The sequence below is a fragment of the Talpa europaea genome (genome assembly GCF_964194135.1).
Source record: "Talpa europaea genome assembly, chromosome: 5".
Taxonomy (NCBI): domain Eukaryota; kingdom Metazoa; phylum Chordata; class Mammalia; order Eulipotyphla; family Talpidae; genus Talpa; species Talpa europaea.
This window is the reverse complement of record NC_140071.1, coordinates 35,009,146-35,033,249: the sequence shown is the minus strand read 5'-3', so window position 1 is coordinate 35,033,249 and position 24,104 is coordinate 35,009,146. Positions and strand designations below refer to the sequence as shown.

Genomic DNA, 24,104 nt, shown 5'->3' with positions numbered 1-24,104 from the left:
CTGGCGAGGGTCCCACATGGCGTGACAGACCTCTCCTGCCGCCTGCTGCTCCCCTCAGCAGTGTATATTCATCAGTCTGCCTGTTCTGTTCCCCACTCTGGCTCTGGTGAATTCTCTCACCCTCCTGCACTTCTGACTGTACCCAGTGCTTGTGTAAATAAATAAATAAAAAATCTTAAAAAAAAAAACAAAACAATCTAACCAGCCCCCAGATTGCAACGACAGTAACTTGGAAGAACTTCTGAGCCTTCCAGAAAGAGAATTGAAAATTGCCATGATTAAAAAAATGACAGAACTCATAAAGGAAAACAATGATAAGGGAAAAATAATCAACGATCAGAAGAATGAAATTGAGTCCCTAAAGAGGGAAGTAAAAGAAATGCAGGAGATCAAAGAACTAATGGAAGAACTAAAGAATTCTGGGAAAAGCAATGAAAGCAGAATAGATGAAATGGGAAGAATGAATAAGTTCTCTTGAAGACACAGAAATAAAAAGAACCAAAACAGAAAGGGAAAGAGAAGTACGAAGGAAAAAGAACGAAGAAAGACTTCGGGAAATATCTGACACCATGAGGAATGGAAATATAAGAGTTATAGGAATACCAAAAGGAGAGGAGAGAGATGTAGGAACAGAGAAAATATTCCAGGAGATAATTGAAGAGAACTTCCCAAATGTGAAGAAGGAGCTGAAAATTGATATACAAGAAGCAAGAAGAACACCAAACTTCCATGACGAAAGGAAAAATACAGCAAGACACATAATAGTGAAACTCCCAAGAATCCAGGACAAGGAAAAAATAATGAAGCTGACAAGAGGGAAGAAACAAATAACATTCAAAGGAAAACCAATCAGGCTGACATCAGACTTCTCTGAAGAAACACTACGGGCAAGGAGAGAGTGGAAGGACATAGTCAACAGACTCCAAGAAAACAGATGTCAACCAAGAATACTCTATCCCGCAAAGCTTTCCTTCCTCTATGAAGAAAGAATAAGGACCTTCCCAGACAAACAGAAACTATGGAACTTCATTACCAATAAACCCCCACTCCAAAAAATACTACAAGGAATCCTAAAGCCAGAACCTCAGAGGGACGAATAACAACGAAAGAAGGCAAGGAAAAAAAAAAAAGATATTAAAAGAATAAATAAAATCAAAGGAAAGACAAACACAATGGCAAATACAGATGCTAACATATCAATATTAGCCCTAAATGTAAATGGACTAAACTTTTCAATAAAAAAGACACAGAGTTGCAGCCTGGATTAAGAAACAAAACCCAACCTTTTGCTGTCTCCAGGAAACACATTTAGCTACAAAAGATAAAAATAGACTCAAAGTTAAAGGATGGAAAACAATCCTACAAGCAAATGGACCAAAAAAGACAGCAGGAACAGCTATACTTATATCAGATAAAACAGATTTCAAACTCAAAAAAATAAAAAGGGATCCCAGCGGTCACTACATTATGATCAAAGGGACAATACTTCAAGAAGAAATAACACTAATTAACATATACTCACCAAACGAAGGAGCACCAAAATATATCAGACAACTGTTGTCATCTCTGAAAACAGACATCAGAGAAAACACATATGTAGTGGGAGAATTCAACACACCACTATCAACAATGGATAGATCAACAAGACAAAAAATAAGTAAAGAAACTAAAGCTCTAAATAAGGACCTAGAGCATTTGGGCTTAACAGACATCTATAGAACACTAAACCCCCAAAAAACGGAGTACACATTTTTCTCAAGCGCACACGGATCATTCTCTAGGATTGATCACATACTGGGGCACAAGACAAACATCAACAGATACACCAAGATTGAAATCATACCAACCATCTTTTCTGACCATGAAGGCATCAAGCTAGAAATAAACCATAAAAAGAAGGCAAGGAAGTTTCCTACCTCATGGAGACTAAAAACCACACTACTGGAAGATCACTGGACTAATGAGGAGATCAAAGAGGAAATTAAAAAATTCTTTGAATTGAATGACAAGGAGGACACCAATATCCTAAATGTATGGGACGCAGCAAAAGCAGTAATAAGAGGAAAATATATAGCAATAGAAGCTCACATCAAGAAACAAGAAAGAATTCAAAGAAACAACCTAATCTCGAAGCTCAAAGATCTAGAAAAAGAACAACAAAAAAACCCCAAAACCAGTAGAAGAAAAGAAATAACAAAAACCAAAGCAGAAATAAATGAAATTGAAACTAAATAAACAATCCAAAAGATTAATGAAACCAAGAGCTGGTTCTTCGAAAAAATCAATAAAATAGACAAACCCCTAGCCAGGCTCACAAAGGAAAAAAGGGAGAAAGCACAAATAAACAGGATCATAAATGAAAGAGGAGAAATCACAACGGACACAGCAGAAATAAAAAGAATAACCAGTAACTACTATGAAGAGTTGTATGGAAACAAGTTCAACAATCTAGAGGAGATAGACAAATTCCTACAACTCTACAATCACCCAAAGCTAGATAAAGAAGAAATAGAACACCTAAACAGACCAATTACAAACAGCGAAATTGAAATGGTAATCAAAAACCTCCCCAAAAACAAAAGCCCAGGACCTGATGGATTTACAAACGAATTCTACCAAACACTCAGAGATGAATTGGTGCCTATCCTTCACAAACTCTTCCAAAAAATTGAGAAGGAAGAGACAATACCAAACACGTTCTATGAAGCCAACATTACACTAATACCAAAACCGAACAAGGACAACACAAAAAAGGAAAACTACAGGCCAATCTCCCTAATGAACACTGATGCAAAAATCCTCAACAAAATTTTAGCTATCCGAATCCAACAATGTATCCATAAGATAATTCACCACGACCAAGTAGGATTCGTTCCAGGGACACAAGGATGGTTTAACATCCGGAAATCAATCAACGTTATCCAACACATCAACAAAAAGAAATATAAAAACCATATAATAATATCAATAGATGCTGAGAAAGCTTTCGACAAAGTGCAACACCCATTCATGATAAAAGCCCTTGAAATTCTTGGGACACAGGAACATACCTCAACATCATAAAGGCCATCTATGACAAGCCAACAGCCAGTATCATTCTCAATGGTGAAAAGCTGAAAGCAATTCCATTAAGATCTGGAACAAGACAATGATGCCCACTCTCACCACTGCTTTTCAATATAAAACTGGAAGTCCTAGCCAGAGCAATAAGACAAGAGAAAGACATACAAGGAATCCAAATAGGAAAAGAAGCAGTCAAACTATCACTATTTGCAGATGATATGATAATATACATAGAGAACCCCAAAAACTCCACAGAAAAACTAATTCAACTCATCAATCAGTTCAGTAAAGTGGCAGGATACAAAATCAACACGCAAAAATCAGTAGCCTTCCTATACACCAACAATAAATCTGAAGAAGAAGAAATAAAAAAAAAATCCCTTTTACTATCAAAACAAAAAAAATCAAATCCTTGGGAATAAATCTAAAAAAAGAGGTAAAGGACCTATACAAAGAAAACTATAAAACACTGTTAAAAGAAATAGAAGAAGACACAAAGAAATGGAAAGACATCCCCTGCTCATGGATTGGAAGAATAAACATTATTAAAATGGCCATCCTACCAAAAGCAATATACAGATTCAGTGCTATTCCAATCATAATTTCAATGTCATTCTTCAAAGAAATAGAACAATTATTGATGAAATTCATATGGAATCACAAAAAACCCCGAATAGCCAAAGCTCTCCTGAAAAAGAAAGGAAGGAATGGAGGCATCACACTCCCAGACTTCAAACGATACTACAAAGCCATAATCATCAAAACTGCATGGTATTGGAACAAGAACAGACATACAGACCAATGGAATCGAATAGAAAATCCAGAAATAAACCCACAGATTTATGGTCAACTAATCTTTAACAAAGGAGCAAAGACTATGCATTGGAGCAAAGAAAGTTTGTTCAATAAATGGTGCTGGGAAAACTGGGTTGCTACATGCAAAAGAATGAAGCTTGACCACTACCTCACACCATACACAAAAATCAACTCAAAATGGATTAAAGAACTAGACATAAGACCTGAAACCATAAAATATATAGAAGGAAATATAGGCGAAACATTACGTGATTTGCACATCAAAGACATCTTTACAGATACATCACCCAAAGCAGTGATAGTGAAGGCAAAGATAAACAGCTGGGACTACATCAAATTAAAGAGCTTCTGCACAGCAAAAGAGACAATAACAAAAACAAAGACAAACCCCACTGACTCGGAGAACATTTTTGCACCCAACACTAATGATAAAGGACTGATCACAAAAATCTGCAAAGAGCTGATGAGACTCAACAACAACAAAGAAAATAATCCAGTCAAAAAATGGGCAGAAGAGCTAAAAAGAAACTTCTCTGTAGAGGAAATGCAAATGGCCAACAGGCATATGAAAAAATGTTCAACATCACTTGTCAGGGAAATGCAAATCAAAACTACAATGAGATACCATCTTACACCAGTGAGAATGGCACATATTAAAAAAACTAGCAACAACAAATGTTGGCGAGGTTGTGGAGAAAAAGGAACTCTCCTCCACTGTTGGTGGGAGTGCAAACTGGTCCAACCCCTATGGAGAGCTGTGTGGAGATTTCTTGACCTACTAAACATAGAGCTACCATATGATCCAGCAATTCCACTCCTAGGTATTTACCCAAAGGACACAGAAACATCAATTCCAAAGAGCACCTGCACACCTATGTTTATAGCAGCACTGTTTACTATAGCTAAGCTTTGGAAACAACCCAAATGCCCAAAAATAGATGACTGGATCAAGAAGATGTGGTACATATATACCATGGAATATTACTCAGCATTCAAAAAAAGATAAACACATGCAATTTGCAGCAACATGGATGGCACTGGAAAGGATCATGCTCAGCGAAATAAGCCAAAAAGAAAAATACTGATGGTCTCACTCATAGCAGGAATCTAGAAAACTTAAATAAGGGACCAGGAAAATGAATAACTATAAGAAAGTGAAAATCAAAATCAACAAAAAACTATGAACCAGAGACACTTTTTGGGGGGTGGGGGGCGGGAGGGGAGGGATTGGGGTCAGAATGGGGGGGTTGCAATTGTATGGGGAATATAAAAATAAAATTTATTATAAAAAAACCAATCTAAAAAAAAATTAAAACATTAAAAATGGAAAAATGAAAAAGCAAGTTAATTATTAAATTAAAAAAAACAATGCTAACCTCATGATTAGGGATGAAATGGAATGTATCCTAGATTTACTCCATATCCTGCCATGTAACATTGTGAGGATGCAATTGTAACTTAGTTTGAGAAAACCGCCCTTAGAAGAGTGAGTCATAGAGAAGCAATCTTCTCATTTAGCCTGAGGGTCGGAGGCAGCAGCAGAGGGGAGATTATAAGAGACTAACACCAGGAGAAAAAAGGGTAGTATCTAAAGTAAAAGAATTGATTAGGCAGAGTTCCCAAATTAGCCAATATTCAAATGGAGGTTAGGAAGAATAGGTTTAATTAAAGTGTTATTGTTAATACTTAATTTCTAGATACAGCAGTCGATCAGTTGTGCAGATGATTAGTTCCTGCTGTTGTAATGTATATAATTCCAAAGTTTGAGGTAGGGGGAATAAAAGCAATATTGATAAAATTATAGAGATAAAAGATAACAATGACAAAATTTATTAGTGTGCACTAAGGTTTTAAATTGTGAAATAATGAAATACTACAGTAAAAAAGGGGAAATTAATTGAAAATACTTAATGAAAAATCAAGTGAGGAGAGAAATTTTTTCACTTGAGAAGGGGCAAGGGCATTAGTAAAAATGAGAATGAGCATACTCTGTGGGCATATGGATTCACATTCAACACTGATTTCTAATAACTGGGAATTGTATAATTTAATACTCAAGCTTTGCTATAAGGTAGGGACATATAGAAGAGGACACACATAAGTGATTTGATGGAAGTTATCATAATTTGTAGCCATCACAACATGATTCAAACCCAGGCATATTTTTCCAAAAAATGTGTTCTTCTATTACAATGGCCTTGGAGACTGGAAATAGAGGTACGGTGAGATGGAACAATGGCAATAAGGAAATTAGACTAGAACTGAAAGTTTCTATTGGTAAAAATACAGCTATAAAAAGAGTCAAATTTCACAGAGGATCTTAAAGTGAAAGAACAGATTATAGGGAATCAATGTGATTCTGGAATAGCATGGAAAGAGGGATGTTTAACCATAGTGTGTTATATCTCAATGGAGAGTAAAAAGAGGTAGAAGAGTGCAGTGATACATTCTGTGAAATTATGAAATTAACAGTAGGCATAAAGAGGAAAAGACATGACCAAAATTTCAGAGGAAAAAAAAATGACAAAATGTGCTGACTGGTTATAGGGCAAGAGGAGAGGACTTAAAAATGAACAAATTCAGTCACTCCTTTAAATAGGGGACCTACCGACACTTATTAAAATTTATTGACTAGGTAATAAAGAGAAAAATCAAACCTAAATGCATAGGAAATGCCTGTGGAGCTAATTAACAAATCATACCTGTATATATATATAACTCTGATTTGATATCTCATTTATTCTATTAACCATAATTATGAAACATCCAGTGTATGAAAACATTTTCCAAAAATATGCATGATTATTACTGTTAATTACTCTTACCTGTCATGCTTGGATTACCATCATATACATTTCCTTATGTTTGTATGGGGAAGATACACTAACTCACTCTCTCTCCTTAGTTTTCCAAGTACAGTGTTGCTAAACCCATGGAGAATCTGTCTCCTTAATATCTTTGATGTGTGTTTCTTCCTCATCACTCCTACTACTATACATTGGTAAAGACCATCTTGCAATAACTCCTAAAATTAATGTTATTAAAATCAATCAAGAAGTGGTATCTAATATATGCATGGCAAGAAATAAAACTGAGTAGATGAGATAAAAATAATTTAACTTCTGGTTTCTCTCTTTAAGGACATTACAAAATGGTAAGAAAAACTACACAGCTTTCTTATAAAATAATTAAAGAATTACGATAGGGGTTCCATAAAAGTTGGAATCATTCTGTACATTAACATGCTATGCTACTTGTATCATGTACATAGTCAAATCAAATTCTAGTTATATGAGTAGAGGGAATTTAATTAAAGATGGCATCAGAGGAGATTCCTTGCTTTGTTCTGGGGCAATAAACTGAAAAGTAATTCACTACACCCAGAGGATCTTGTGGCTTGGTCAAAAACTGGAGCACCTCTTGGACACTGGAGATCAGCATGGACAGTATCAGAAGGGACACTGAAGAAGGGACATTATTCATTAAACAGGAAGTGGGTAGAAAGAAATGCTTGGCTAGAAGTCCTGGATGGAAGGTTGCCTTAAAAAACATGGCTCAGCTATCTGCACGGCATTTCTGGGGATAGAAGAGCACAGTGGAGTGGAAGATATACAACACTGACTGAGGGGATAAATGTGAGGAAGAAAGAGTTGGGGTGCTCTCATCAGGCCTGATCTCCAGTAAAAGAAACAAGGATAGCGCCCTGGGCTGTGTCCTCCTACACCCACCTGTTGGGACTGGTACTGACCTTGAGGAGCTCATTGACAAGGTACATTCTACAGAAACTCATGTCAGGAACACAGGAGATGGATACTGGCAGTGCCACAGGCAAGAGCCAGCCCCTTGCCCCTACTCCCATCAGCATCTAGACCCCTGCAGACTACTACATCTGCAATGCAGGTCTCTGGAACTACAGAAGACCAGAAAGACCAAAGATGTAAAGTCACATAAAACTGGAAAAATATTTAAAAAATATATACACAGAACTATCTGCTGGAAGTAATGCAAATCTCTTACTTTGTAAAATGTAGTTTATGCTACAGTCACTTAAAAAAAGTATGGAAGAGAACAGTACAACAACATAGTGCTTTGACATCTTATGGGAAAGAACAACCTACCAGAATCCATCCACAAAGACATGGAAGATTTTATATTCCTATCAGATATAGAGTACAAAATCACCATGATAAAGAAGTTAAAAGAACTGATGAACTGGTTTAACACCTGAAAATTGACCAATGTAATTCACCACACAAAAAAAGGAAAAATAAAAATCATGTAATAATATCAATATATACTGGGAAAATATTTGATAATATTTAACATCTATTTATGATTTAAAAAACCTGACCAAAAATGGCAGAAGGAATATATATGAACATGATAAAAGTCATATATGACAAACCTATGTTTAAAATCATACTCAATGATGAAAAACTGAAAGGTTTTTCTCTAAGATCAGGTGCAAGACATATATGTCCACTTTCACCACTACTATTCAACATAATACTGGGAGTACTAATCTGAGTAATCAAGCAAGAGAAAGATATAAAAGGACTCAAAACTCGGAAAGAAGAACTAAAATTATCATTATTTGCGGATGATATATCACTAAGAACTGTACTGAAAATCTATTACAAACAATAAATCAGAACAGTAAAGTAGCAGGTTACAAAATCAATCCACAAAAATCAATTACTTTTGTTATTATATGTTAACAATGAACTAGAAGAGAGAAAAATCAAGAGAACACCCTCTTTACTAATGCATCAAAAAGTATTAAATACATAGGAATAAACTTAACAAAGGAACTGCACAATTAAGAACATAAGGTTTTGTGAAAAGAAATAGAAAAAGACACAAAGAAATGGAAAGATATTCCTTCCTCATTGGCTGGAAGAATGAACATTGTTAAAATGTCCATTTTACTGAAAGCAATATAAATATTCAATGCAATTCCCACTAGAGTTGCAATGGAATTCTTCAAAGAAATGGAACAAATATCACTGAAATTTAAATTGAACCACAAAAGACCCCAAACAGCCAAAGCAATCACTACAAAAAAAGAGGAAAGTTAGAAGTATATCACTCCTATACTTCAAACTAAACTACAAAGCTAAAGTAATCAAAACAGTATGCTTTTGGGTTTTTCTGTGTGTTTTTTAAGATTTATTTTTATTTATTTATGCATATAAGAACAGGGGTGCAGGCCAGAGGTGCAGCTGGTGGGTAGAGAGAGGATTCACCAGACACACAGTGGGGAGCAGACGGGTGGATCTTACTGAAATACACTGCTCAAGGGAGCAGCAGGTGAGACAGGAGAGATCTGCTGTGCCATGTGGGTTAGCTTCCTGGTCAGGGATTGAATTCATACCACAGTGGCTGGTGAGCTACCAGGGAGGCCCTCAAACGGGATGCTTTTATAGTAAAAACAGGTTCACCAAATGGCAGAATAGATTTGAGGACCTATAAATAAACCCACACAGTTAATCTATGATCAAAGAGCTGAGAGTATACATTGGAAAAAGGAAAGACATTTCAAAAGATGTTGGGAAAACTGAACAGTCAAAAGAAACTAAACCACTGTCCCATACCATATACAAAAATTTACTCAAAATGGATGAAAGATTTGTATGTGAGACCCAAAGCCATTAAATACAGGTAAGAAAACTGGGCCTCCCTAGTGGCGCAAGGGGTTAAGCACTGCATATGAAGCAATCCACAGCCTCTGCAGCATGAGTTAAATGCCTGGCCCGCCAGGGAGAAACCCACATGGCGCAGCAGACCTCTCCTGTCTTGCCCGCTGCTTCCCTCAGCAGTGTATTTCAGTCAGTCTGCCTGTTCTTTTCCCCATTCTGTCTCTGGTGAGTCCTCTCACCTCTTGTATCTCTGGCCTGTACCCCAGCTCTTGTATGCATAAATATATCTTTAAGATAGATAGATAGATAGATAGATAGATAGATAGATAGATAGATAGATAGATAGATAGATGGATGAATAAATACAGTTAAGAAAACAGATTCTATGACACTGGCCTCATGATATATTTGGGGACTGGATGCCTAATGCAACTGAAACAAAAGCAAAAATAAACATATGAAACTACATCAAATGAAAACATTTCTGCACAGTGAAAGAAGCTATCAAAATGAAATGGTGCTTCTTGTATGGGAGAAAATATTTGCAGATCACATCTGACAAGGGGCTGAGATACAAGACCTACAAAGAACTCACATAACTCCACAAAATGAAAACAAGTAACCCAATCAAAAAATGGGTAGAAAAAACATAATAGGCACTTCTTCTAAGAAGATGTATAGATAGCCAACAGGCACATGAAATAATGCTCATCATGACTTATTCTCAGGGAAATGCAAATCAAAACCACAATGAGATACTTAGTCACTCCAAGAATGATCCACATTGAAGGGTCCAGGAACAGTAAGTCATAAACACTAATTCTAAAGCATATATTACCACTGCTATGTTCAGTGCAGCCCTATTTACAATGCCAAGTTAAGGAAGCAAAATAAGCGCCCAATGACAGATAAGTGGATTAAGAAGATGTGGAATATATATATAATATGGAATTCTACTCAGATATTAAAAAAAAGATGAACTCTTGACATTTCTGGCAACATGAATGGAAGTGGAGAGGATTATGCAAAGTGAAATAAGCCAGAAGGAGAAAGACAGATACTGAATTGTTTCATTCATACATGGAATATAGAGAAATAAAAAAAATTAGACAATACCAAAGGTCCCCCAAAGCCCCCTGCCCTCTCCAAAAAGCCTCTGACTATAAAACTGAGAAGAAGGTAAGAGTGGAAAGAAATGAGGAAGGGTACAATGGACTATGGTGAAGGACCACAGGTGCCTTGGTGATGGGTATACTTTGGTAACATATAGCAGAAATGGTGGGATCCTGTAATTTTGAGTCATGTGCAGTGCTGTAAACCTGTGTTGCCTTAATTAAAAAAAGTCATTAAAAAATGCAAGACAGAGCAAAAGGTCATTTATTTTCACTAAATTACCTATGTTTTAAAATAGGTTTTTAGACTGTAATCCATGACATATAAAGGACACTTACAACACAATAATAATATACCATCACCAACCTCCTCTCTCCCCCCAAAAAAGAAGAAAATAGGTTTTTAAGAAGTGCTTCTGCACTAGAACTATGGTGGTAGGTGCTGTCTGATATGAACATATATCAATGTGCAAAGCTGTACACCTGAAACTTATATAGCATTATAAACCAATGGTAAATCAATACAAATTTTATTAAGAAAAAAAGGGCCTTGACCCAAATTATTTTCATATTACGGCTCAGTATTTTGTGTTTATTATTCCTTATTTTAACTTTTCTCAATTCCTGATTTCCAGAAGCCCAACTTTTACCTCTTTCTACTGATCACACTAAGCAAGAATCCTACCAATGTCTAATCTACTTTGCTCTTTATAGACAAAATGTAAATAATGCTTCTTTAAAGTCACAATTAGCTGATATCACTAAAGGTAAAAACTAATTCTTTTAGTCCCATTTCATTTACTCTTCTGTGTATATCCAAATCATGCTCTAGGCAATTTTAAAATATCAACCTAGACTAGACTGAGGTTGAGTGTCCTTACACAAGCTAAGTCCAAAAACTAGTCCTCTATCAGCTGCTGAAGGTCAGCTTAGACTGCCTGGAGGGTAGGGAGCCAGGCATGAGACAATGGCAGGAAAAGAGAGTTCCCTTCATTCCTTAATTCACATGCAAGTGAGGTGCCAATCAAGTGCTGACAAGCATGGAGAGCCAAAATCAAAAGTGGGTAGAGATACACTTTCTAAAGAAGCAGTTTTCACACATTTCTAAGTGATATTTTTGATGGTGCCTATGAATGCACAAATAATAACAAAAGTAAATAAAAGTAATAAGAAAAATACCAACTTTATATCAGCTTGGATTATTTGGTAAAATAAAAAATGTATTTACTAAAAGTGTTTAATGTATTTTACAAAAAATATCAACACTCATTTTGACCAAGGAAAGAAATCTGAATACACATTGACTTACTGAGTATTGCAAATAGGGAAGGTAAGTAGGAGGGCTAAGACTGGAAACTGGGCCTTGTCAAGTAAGGCTAACTTATTTCCAAATAAAAGAAAAGGCTAAGATTACTTTGTTTTGCCATCACCTAGAAAGATTATTTTATTTGACCATCACCTAGAAAGACAAGAGCAAAGCAGTCTGAAATGATCAACTCTGTAAATATGGAATCACTTTATCTAAGTGACTGGTAAAAGAGATGATGAAAAAACCTGAGAACTGATTGTTTTTTAATGATAATTTCCAAAAAATGAGCTAGAATTTTTAGCAACTAATATAAGGTAAAAGCAAACTATATTATTTGTAGATTACATGTATTTTTGAATGAATTTGATAAACATATTCTGATTATAACTACTTACTCTATCATGTATAACAGTTTCTAAGACAAATTTAAAGCTTCATAAATGATTGTTTAGTAGCTGTAACTATATACTAGCATTAGTTTAAACATACAAAATATAACAGCATAGGCACATTACTTTAAAAAATTTATTATTATTTCATAAAGTAAATAGTTTTTCCTTTCTGCCTTTCATTGCTGAGTTGCTACCGTAGCTGTTTTATCAACATCTATTTTCACTAGGATCAAGGAAGTTTAGAGAGTTGGAAATTTGGGATGTTATGAAAATAAAAGCAGAGGAAGGTAAATTTTTAGCATCACTTTTTCTTCTTATTATAGTAATGGTACATATATACACTGTTTTTGTGAGGTTAGACCCAATCAAGTTCCAAGATTTACTATCATAAAATGACCACTGGTTTTGAAAACTAATCTCTAATTATAATGTATTCTTTAGGAGAAATCTAACAGTTTAAGATAGGGTATAATCATAAATTATGTTCTCAGTTTTCAAAAACAACAATTAGCAAAATATGAAAGCTGTACAACTTTTTGTTTTTATGCTCTACATTTAAAAGTAATTTATTTTCAAATATCTATTATTGGCAGCAAATTCAACTTTAAAATACAATTATGCACAATTTTAATTTAGTAAATGGCAAGGCAAATTTTAGAATAGGTCCTGAATAGTACCTGTTTTCAGACAATAAACACTGTAATTGCATTTATTGGTAAAACTGTACTTGCCACATTCAAAAAAGATTTTGTGATAATCCACAACCTAAAAGAATGTCAATCTGTATCAAACTGGTAGAAAAACAAAACTTCCATGAATTCAAACTTCCATGAATTCAAACTAGGGCTGCTCTTATAAGCAGTGTGTGTGTGTGTGTGTGTGTGTTTTGAATTTTTTAGGAGTAAAACTTTACAACTATTTTTTTAAAAGTTAAAATTAGCAAAATCCAAATGATTTAATGTCTGATGGTATAACATATTAATGAAAAAAAGTAAACCATAATATAAGATATTCACAATTCACATTCTTGTAAAGTTACTATTAAAATTTTGAATTCATATAAAAGAATTTCATATATTGTACTTATGTGAAAAATCCTAAGAAAATGAGTATTGTCAATATTTTAAATGCCACAACTTTGCCCCTAAGAATAGTATGGAGACTAGAAAAGAATATTGTTTAAACTTAGGTAAAAACAAAAGGTTTAAAAATATTTTATTCTTTTTGTTTAACTATGATGTCTTTTAAGAATGCTTTTGAAATTAAGTTAAACAGAACTATCTTAAAATATTAATCAAGCTTTGTAAAAAACTATGCAAAATGTATCAGTGTACAGTGTTGTTTGTTTTAGAGGAAATCCATTTTATTGTATCAGGCACTGCTTTTTTTTTTTTTTTCAGTTGCCACTACCTTTATGATATTATTACATAACCCCATCAAAGTTACTTCAGAAAAACTAGCAAATATATCATCATCAATATTTTAAAGCTTCAACAAGGTATATTACAGTAAATAGACTTCTCAGTGCTGGCATTGCCTGACAGATATGTGATGTGCCAGTGGTTATATTATATTCCTCCTCCCATGCATGCACCTCCTGCAGAGATAGCAGACTACAGAAGCTGACCCTTACTGAGACCATCTTGTCTCTCTGACAAAGCTCCTTTTTAACTTCTTACTTACTGGTTACTTCCTGTGATGGAGAAAAACTTTAGCTCAGCTTGTGATAATTTCACAGGCCCTGAGGACCCTGACCCTAATAGCCTCAAGGTCAGAAGTCAAGTCTTGTTCTGAAACATCTGTGTGCTTTATATTAAAGTGGAACAAAAGTAGAGAAATATCCACCAGTGTGTGACAAGAAGGACAGGCAAAATAGGACTGACACACTGGTCATCTGTTACATTGGCATCTTGAGTTCATTTGAAAAACTGTTCAAAATTCAGTTAAATTCCAAATTTTATGTACAGGCTTTTCTAAACTATCTGAAAGGTAAAAAATGGGAATTTATATCTTACAGAAAATTGAATAGTTTTGCAGGGTTTCCGATATCATTTCAGGTACTCTTGAGTCAAATGAAATTTCACATTTTTAGTAGTTTAATGACTTACAAAGAAAAGTTTTATATATGTGGTATAAATCTGCATATGTGTGAGCATACCGTTATCTATATCAGCAGGGATTAAAAGAATTATTGGAAAAATAACATTTACATTTTAAAAAATATATCATATTAATGTGTTAAAGAACTATCGTAAGTATAAAACATTGAAATAAATTCATCAGGTTTAAAGGTACTTGAAAATAATTTCCAAAACGTGAAATTTATTTAAGAAATGAACAATTTAACTTATTTATTGATCTTAATAAAATCATAAGCATTTGTAAATTTAGGTAGGCTAAAAAATCACCAGGTGTTATCATGAGTTTTATCTCTAAATGATGTGGGTAAGCAATAAGGTATAGGAGTGAAAAAGCCATGGAAATATATTTAATGTTGATGACAAAAAAATACATAGTGAAGTTTATAAATTTGATGTCTGCTTCAAATGTCTACTTCAAATGTCTACTTATAACTTCAAATGTCTACTTATAACTATTCTGCTTCAAATGTCTACTTATAACTATTTGGATTTAAAACTATAAAATATGTTTTTACCAAATGAATCATTTTCTTATAGCATTGATACTTTGCTTAGACATAAGGGTTACAGACAGAAAGGTACAAATTTTTCTTCAGCACACAATTATTACTGATTATTACTCACAAGCCATTCATACTGGCAAAAAGTGTGGTAACTGTAATGTTGCGTGTTATACAGACAAGTTCAATATATTGATAATTTTTACCATCACATACACATAATCTTATCTCTAAGAATCAATTTATTTTGACATGCAAGTATTTATATGGCCAAGCAATGAGTTCTACTTAGAAGCAGATTTATAAAGGCTTTTTGATAGTTATAATATTAATTACATAGTTTCTGATCAAGTACTAATTTGTAGAGACAAAGTCAGGTTATCAAATTATTCCCAAATATCCAAAGTGTCTCCTGAAATTTTAAGCATTTTACAGATAATATAATCTTCAATCATGTACACATGAAACAGGTAACACAAATGTCATCAATGTATAAAAGTGAGCTATAATGTAGAAAAAAAAAGCAATATATAAAGTAATGGGACAGACAAAATTTTTCTTGTTACCTCTACCACAAAAAAATAAGTATACTTTAAAAAATATAAAATTATTTATTCAAAATAGTACTGATATTAAGAAAAAGCGAGAGGAAGGAGTAAAACTGTAAGGAGTTTGTGAATTAAAAATAAATGTACACTTACCAGCTCAACAAAAGCAAGTCCTCCATAGCTGTGAGCAACAAAAAATACACTTTCAGCTGCAGAATGGGCTATGAAATGGTCCCACACATAGATTGCATGTTCTTCAGGAGATCCATTTTCCTATAAAGAAAACAAGTATTACATATTATGTGCTATATCTAATTATTATCATACTAGTCAAATTAAATTTTATGCTTGCTTACATAGCATAAGAAATAAGATGGTTATATCACATTCAAGCTAATAATAGAAAAGAAAAACTGCACTGAAAATTCAAATCGGAGAATAAATTAGTATTAAACTTTAGTAAATTAAAGCTAAGCTTAATTGCAACTATAATCTTCTGAAAAAAATTATTCAAAATAAACACATTTTAGGAGGTATTGAATTATATCAAAATATAATAGACTTGCACAGCAGAAAATTAGTGATCAAATGAAAAGATTCAGTAATATTTCTCATTTAAATTTGAAAATATTTATATTACACATACATATAAATTACTTGACTTATGAAATTTTAAGTATCTGTATGCTGATAACAAGCATAACAAATATTTTCTGTTAGAATTATTAAAAATATACTTTTTCTAAGAAAAATACCGGATGGTCTCACTCATAACAGGAATCTAGAAAACCTAAATAAGGGACCAGGAAAAAGAAAAACTATAAGAAAGAAAAAAATCAAAATCAACAAACAACTATGAACTAGAGACACACTTGGCGGAGGGGGTGTGGGGGAAAGGAGGGCTTGGGTTTAAAATCAGGAGGTTGCAATTGTATGGGGAACATAAAAATAAAAAATATATACATATATACTTTTTCTAAAATCATTTTCTAACAGATCTTATTTTTAGAACCAGAAGAAATCTAAACATATAGACCTAGGGTCCTTTTTCATTTCTCCTAGCATGCCAAACGCTAATAAATATATGCACATTGCTTTAATTGCAAAAGTTTTATTTTATTATATTTATTTCTATAGCCGACACATACTGTGTTTAAAGCTAAAATCTGGATGTTAAAAAAAAAAAAAAACAATTCAAGAGCTAAATGATATTGATCAAAAAGTACACTGCTAAAAAACAAAACATCATGAAAATGTTTTGTACCAACATTTCTTGGAAGGTTTAACAACAAAAAACTAAAATCTTAAGAATGTCAATATATTAGACAATGAACACAATTTATTCATATTTTCCATCTTAGAAATTTTGTAATATCACATTTAAGGTCCATATGCATAGCATCACTTGCTACCTAATAGCCACTGTTCTCTGATATCTCTCTCTGTCCTAAATTTTTCTCCAGAGTTCCAGACCAATATATCTAATTACTTAAGAAGGTCATTTCTCCTTGAGGTGTCTCAGATATTGTAAACTCACCTGTTTTGGCATTGCCAAAAGTGTCTCCAACAAACTCGTGTCACTGACATTGTTCCCCTTATCTCCAGCTGAGATTTTAGTGCATTTTTTTCTCTCCCTCAAATTCCATATCTAAATAATCACTAAAATCCTGTTGAGTCTGTCCTCAATTGTTTCTTAAATTTATCCACTTCTCTCTGATCTCATCTCCTCTGGCTTAGCTCAAGCCATCTCAACAAATGGATGACCCCAACAGTGGCCAGCACAATTTCCCTGCCTCTATTGCCCATTTTTATTGTGCTCTCTAGTTCCGTAGTGCGAGCAGCCTTTCAAAAATATGAATATGATAATGTCAACACGTTACTCCCTGCTTAGAAACTCTTCAAAATTTTTTAATTGCCCTCAGAATCAGGTTCAAATTTAAGGCCTTTCATTCTTCTTCTACTTCTCTTGAACTCTATCTCATGGTCTGCAAAATACCTTGACACAAAATAAAGCCTTTTCCTGCTGAGAGACCTTAGATAACACTTGCAGTGATTCAACTGCAGGGGACAACTTGAAGTAACTTTAGTGTGCCATACTTTTATCATCACAGGGCTATTTCCTGTGTTTAGAATATGACCTGGTGCTCTTCCCTCACTTCACCAACCACCTTTACCTGCATTAATTCCTACTTATCTTCAGTATTCAAATGAGACATCACCTTCTCTAGAAAGGCCCTTCTATCATCCCCAAGGCTAGGTAATGTCCTCCAACAACATCTTGTATATGTTCCCACTATTGTTCTGAATGGTTTATACTATAATTGTTTCTTAAATTATCAAATTTTTGAAGCAAAGAATTTAAAGTAAAAAATAAAATATGAAAGCATTACATTTATTTTCAGGGTGATTACTTACAAACTCATAGCTATTCTAAATTACAAATATACTTTCAAAGCTATTTTTCAGTAATATAAACATCAAATTATCTGCACAAATTATATGAAATAAAAAGGTTAATAACTGGAAGGAAATCTTTATAGGGAATTTTTGGCTTTGATAACTTAGTTTTTGTAAGTTTAAAAAGTAGGAAAATGGTTATCATATACATCAGAATAGTGGTTCTCTCTAATGAAGACAGACAGAGTGGTGATTGGGAAGCAGATTTGTAGTGGCTGACAGCGTTTCATTTCTTGACTAGGGTGGTAGTCACACAAGTGTGTTCTTTATATTTATTCTTTAAACTAATATATATTTAGCTCTTCTCTGTACAATTATATAAAGTAACCATAGGGTTTACTGTGCAATTTATTGTGCACTTTTGAAAGTGAAGAAAGGTATTATTAGTAACTGCACTGGGAGAACAGGTCTAAATTGAGAGACTGTTCAGAGAAAACCCACCTGGTCACCCTAGTTATATCTCAAATGAAACAAATGTGAAAACAAAGCAGGCAGAGGGGTAACAGAGTTTCTATCTTTTACAGTTGACAGAAATAACAATCTTCAATCTGTGGTGGCCCTAAATATTTTTTTTCCTACATGATGAGAATGAAAACATGTAGGACATAGATTACTCTGCCCCCATTAGGCTCTGGGCTGGAAGTGGAGGTGTAAGGATAATGTAAAAAACAGAAAATCCCAGATGATCTCCTGGGATCTGCTGATCAACTAAGATAATTACATGTGGAAATCATCCTGGCCTTTTAATGTATTTGCAATTTCATAAGGCTGCTAACACATAAAGATAAAAGCTGTACTAGAGTGTGAGGAGTATTATTTTCTCTCTTCTTGATGTACTCTCTTGACATCAAGTGTATTGGTCCATTATAAATCCACATTTATATCTGACCTCAGTGAAAGAAAGCAATCCCTCCTTGCTTTCTTCTCATAGTCAGCAATTCTTTTAGACTGTTGAGATCCTATCTGGCCCATTCTTTCCATTTCTTCCTCACTTTGCATCCACATATAATACAGATTCTAACTAGTCTTTCTGTTTACATTGTTGCCAGACCAGTTTCCTAAAACCCATCTCTGATCAACCCATATCCTGTCAAAACATTCATTATTGAAATGGCTCCCACTGCCAGCAAAATAACGGGAACTCAGGAGCGAACATTTTCTCTAAAGCTATCTTTCTAGTTTTCCTTCTCACCATTTCCAGGGACCTATGATCCAGGAAAATCTGGATTATATATCTTAATGGTCTGAAAATCTAGACAAAACTCAATCATGGAATTTAGTCTGGGATCTCATAGGTAATACAGCTCAGATTAGGCAAAGTCCAAAGGTAGAGAGCACTTCAGTAATCCATATGGAACACTACAGATTATACTATTACTCCAGGTGATAGCAGAGTAAATGGTAAGGGAGGGATGGAATGAAGCCGTCCACAGCCTCTGCAGCACAAGTTCTATCCCCTGGCCAGCTGGGGAGCAACCCAAATGGCACAGCAAACCTCTCCTGTCTTGCCCGCTGCTCCCCTCAGCAGTGTGCTTTGGTCAATCTGCCTTTTCTGTTCCCTGCTCTATCTCTGGTGAATCCTCTCACCCCCTACGCCTCTGGCCTGTACCCCAGCTCTTGTATGCAAAAATAAATAAGTCTTTTAAAAAAATAAGGAAGAATTAGGAAACCTTTATGACAAAAGTGAAAGAAAGTGGCAAACAGGTCCAAATGACCTGCTCATTTGGTTAACACAATGACTAAAGGACCTCTAAGAATCATCAGCTCTTTCTACTGCTCACATATAAAGACGACTGTTTTCAGAGGTTCTGTGCTCCATAGTTTATGGAGCATTATCTGTTCATAGTGGTCTCCCAGCAGAAAGAAAAAGAAATCTCAAAATAAGTGTCCTAAGTACTTAAATATTTTCAGCCTGATGCTAAGATTATCAAGTTATTCTTTACTTTTAGATTTAAAACATGTTCTAACAAAGAAACATCAATTCCAAAGAACACCTGCACCCCTATGTTTATAGCAGCACTATTTACAATAGCTAAGCTTTGGAAACAGCCCAAATGCCCAAAAATAGATGACTGGATCAAGAAGATGTGGTACATATATACCATGGAATATTACTCAGCATTCAAAAAAGATAAACACATGCAATTTGCAGCAACATGGATGGCGCTGGAAGGGATCATGCTCAGTGAAATAAGCCAAAAAGAAAAAGAAAAATACCGGATGGTCTCACTCATAGCAGGAATCTAGAATACTTAAATAAGGGACCAGGAAAATGAATAACTATAAGAAAGTGAAAATCAAAATCAACAAAAACTATGAACCAGAGACACTTTTTGGGGGATGGGGGGCGGGAGGGGAGGGATTGGGGTCAGAATGGGGGGATTGCAATTGTATGGGGAATATAAAAATAAAATTTATTAATTAAAAAAAAATATTGGAACTTAGTAAGTTTTAAAAACTGTCATACTCTAGAATTAACATTAAACAGTGATTATTTTAAATTATTTTTAAAATAATGAAATTGAATAGAATAATAGGTGAAAATCTAGTTTTACCCAGGAACTGTAAAACTATGGATTAAAAGAAACACTGTAATGAAAACCTTAAAGTATAACTTGAAATGATGTTATAATAACTTTTAGCTATTGGAAAACTACAGAAAAACTATAAATCCTCTTTATAGAACAACCAGTTCTACTATAATAGAAAAGAGCTATGTGTTCTTGAGTACCTAAAAATCAAACAAACAGAGAAATAGAGAAACCTAGACTGACTCCATCTTGGACTGCCTTCCTTTCTAAAGACTTGGAGGTAATCAATAAATATCTGCTGTATTCAATTAATTCAATAAATATCTGCTGTATTCAAAAAAAAATAAAACATGTTCTAAGAAGTGAGACCAAATTAAAAAATTACTACCATACCCACTATAGGGTCATTTATAGGTACAACTAAATAAATCATCACACAAGAGTGTATTGGGTAACACTGATATTCACAACCTCACAAAGATAGCGGAAATCAGTTTGCCAGAAGGCAGCACCAAGCATTGTTTTTTAGTGGGAGTCTTGCAGCAGTTGACCTAGTGTTTTCAGGAATTACTCTCTGGGGACTCTGGGGGTTAGTTTAGGAATAAGGGAATTAGACTCAACTTGGGCAGATGCAGGAGCTATCCTGACTTAAAAGATAAATTTTAAAATCCACAAAAGTTGACACCTTTTGCAACAATTCCATAGGCAAGGCCTCCGAAGTCCCTGCATGCAAGGGAAATGCCCAATCAATAGAGTTACAACCCTCCGGTAAGATTAAAGCTATAGTAAAGTACATTATAACTCCTTCTAATCCAGTTGTAGTAGTTGTGATAGTGTGTTTCCCAGAACCCACTTCAGTTATATAGCACCCATTTACTGAGTTGTGTATTACCACCTGATCACTTTAGCTGAGGGATTGTTATCAGCCAAAGAAAGTTAACTTGTCTAAAGTTACAACTCCACATCTGAGGTAATGTATATTCAATGCCTGGCTGAGATGATGTGGATCTATAAAGATCTGATATCTTACCTTAAGTAAGGACATCTCTATAAAGACATCCTAGATCCAGAGATCACCATGGTGTTAGCTGAGGCCTTTGTTGTGACTTTACTTGCAGTTCAATTCCTGTCAAATTCTATTTTTTTAACTCCCTCACAGGTGCTGATCTCAAGAGAACTCCCCAACATACTTCCTGTATGCAAATATCCATTTCAGAATATCTGTTACCTGGGAAACCCAAATCTAACCTTGTCAGGTTTTCAGGTAAATAGAGCTAGGAAGTTAACTGAAGATCAGATCTTTATGCAGAAAGGAAAAGAACTTCACTAACCTTTGATCTGCAACATCTTGTGAGAAATATATGAAAAGTATTTATATATTTTTACCTGTGTAAGTATCACGCCTATGTTCAATTAAGAAATGTTGCTGACTCAAGTTTACCTCTCAGCTCTAGTAGTGGGCATAATTTGAACGCTATATTGGTTCTCCTCTATGCTGCTATCTCTTTAATCCACCATAATACTTCTCCTTTCTTCCCGAATATAAACAACTTGATGGTAGTAGATTCTCTTTCAAATTCAAACTATAAACACAAGGCATTCTGTAGGCATTTAATATATAACTAAAAATGCTAGTGCTATTGGCAATGATACTGTTCACAAAATATGAAGTTGCTTCAAAAACCAAGACAAAGGAATATTTTAATTCCCTTTGAAGACTCTTGCTTTTAATAAATAACTGATGCTCAAAAATGTTCATCACTGTCTCATTGTAAGCTATTCAAGGAGTAGCTATATAATTACTTTATAAAGTAATACATGCAGTTCATGTGATATTATATATAGTATAATGTTTATATAAAAAAGCTTGAAAAGGGTTAAAGAAATCAAAATTAATTAAAGGAGCTAAGCTTCTATGGACGTAGGCTTAAGAATATTGTCTATTTTTAATTTCTTTACATTTTTCTGAATTGTCTAAAATTTCTATAAAGTACATTTTTTTTATAATGAAATAAGGAAATAACCTCCAAAATCACAAGTCCTACTGAGCAATTAAATTTCAGGGGGGATCAGTAACCTAGAGCAGTACAGTTTTTACGTCTTTGTATCTAACAAATTATTACATCTGGTCAGGCCACTGCACATTTACAAGCAGCAAATAAGAAGGGTTGTTTCAAATAGGTTTGAGAGTAAGAAGTGATGGCTGAAGGCTTGAAAGTAAATGAAGAAAAAGAAAACCCACTAAAATTAGAAGAGCATAAATAGCAAATAGCCTAAGACTACCAGCATTGCTTGAGCCGCCCCAAGCACAGTATTGCATTGAAAGCACAGTAACTGACAGGAGCAATAGTGATTTTGAATCATCAAAAGAAGCTTAATGATACTAAATGAATTCCATTTTTGAAGAACTAGTGACATACAATTAAGAAATAGCTTTATTCAAAATATTTTTAAAACAGGAGATAAACCTCAGCTATAAAAAGCTTGGCTTTCTGATGTGTCTATTTTCCCAAGGCTTCACAAAATTATTGCTTTTTACCATTCACAGTATTAAAGAGAGCCAGATCACCAGCATTTTAAAATGAAACAAATTCTGCCAAATATTTGCTGCCTCCTTCCTATACAGGTAGCACCATGATTAATAAAATTAGAGTAGTTTTAATATATATTTCTGACATGTTACATTACTAAAATTTCAATTTTATAAATGAGATGATGTTGTTTCAAGACAAATTTATGTTATTTGTGGGCTATCTCACAGCTATGTGGGCTATCTCATAGCCCACATAATGTCCACAGCCATTACATGTTCATAAACTATAATCAAGAGATATTACCAATAGTATATTTTGAACTAAAAAATACAATAGGAAAGATATCCTAATATGCTATGATCACAGAAATGCAAACATACTAAATCTACTCTACAGGTTTCTCCATGAATTTCGCATTAGAATACATTTTATATTTGAGTGGCTTCAAGCTGGATGATTTTAGAATATGCAAATGTACAAAGTGCATGGAAAGACAAGCATATCTATTAATTGAGTTTGCTGGTGGAAAAATGCATGGGATATTTACACTGTGGAATTTGGCTATATTCAGGGTTCAGGTTGAATTTCCTGATATACTTTTGCCATCATTTATCGTTAAATGCCAAACAGAAGTGATGCAGTAACCAAAGCCTTATCAACTATGCCAGATTCTACTACCTAGGTCTGCATTTATGATGGACTACCTGAGTTGATAACACATGGAATTATCTAAACAACATTTGCATATTTGCGTAATTATTTTCTAAGGTTAATTAGCTCCTATAAAGCATTTCGCCCTTTGAGACTGCTTACAGTGACAGGTTCACATATTTTCTGAACCACTGCCAAATTTGACAGATTTCTTTCTTCAGCTAACTTGTTGCTATAAAGTTATAAAATGAGTTCTCTTATAATGTATACTTTAAACTTATAATTCATGTTAGGTAATGTAAGCTGAAAATGCACAAATTTAAAGGTTCATTAAATACCCAATTTTAATATCAAAACATTTTATTTAATAAAATCTTTCTGTGATTATATTAGTGAGCATATTTACTAACA

The 24,104-nt window shown here is 34.1% G+C and overlaps 1 protein-coding gene across 2 annotated transcripts in view; it reads right to left on the bottom strand.

The window, feature by feature from the left end:
- ARB2A (ARB2 cotranscriptional regulator A) overlaps nt 1–24,104 on the bottom strand; it is a gene marked incomplete at both ends in the record, with an annotated part of 418,987 nt that overhangs the window by 189,365 nt on the left and 205,518 nt on the right. For both annotated transcript variants that reach the window (XM_084234095.1, XM_084234096.1), the window contains one exon: nt 15,674–15,793. In XM_084234095.1, the coding sequence (XP_084090221.1) occupies nt 15,674–15,793 (120 nt within the window). The remainder of the gene's footprint in view (nt 1–15,673; nt 15,794–24,104) is intronic.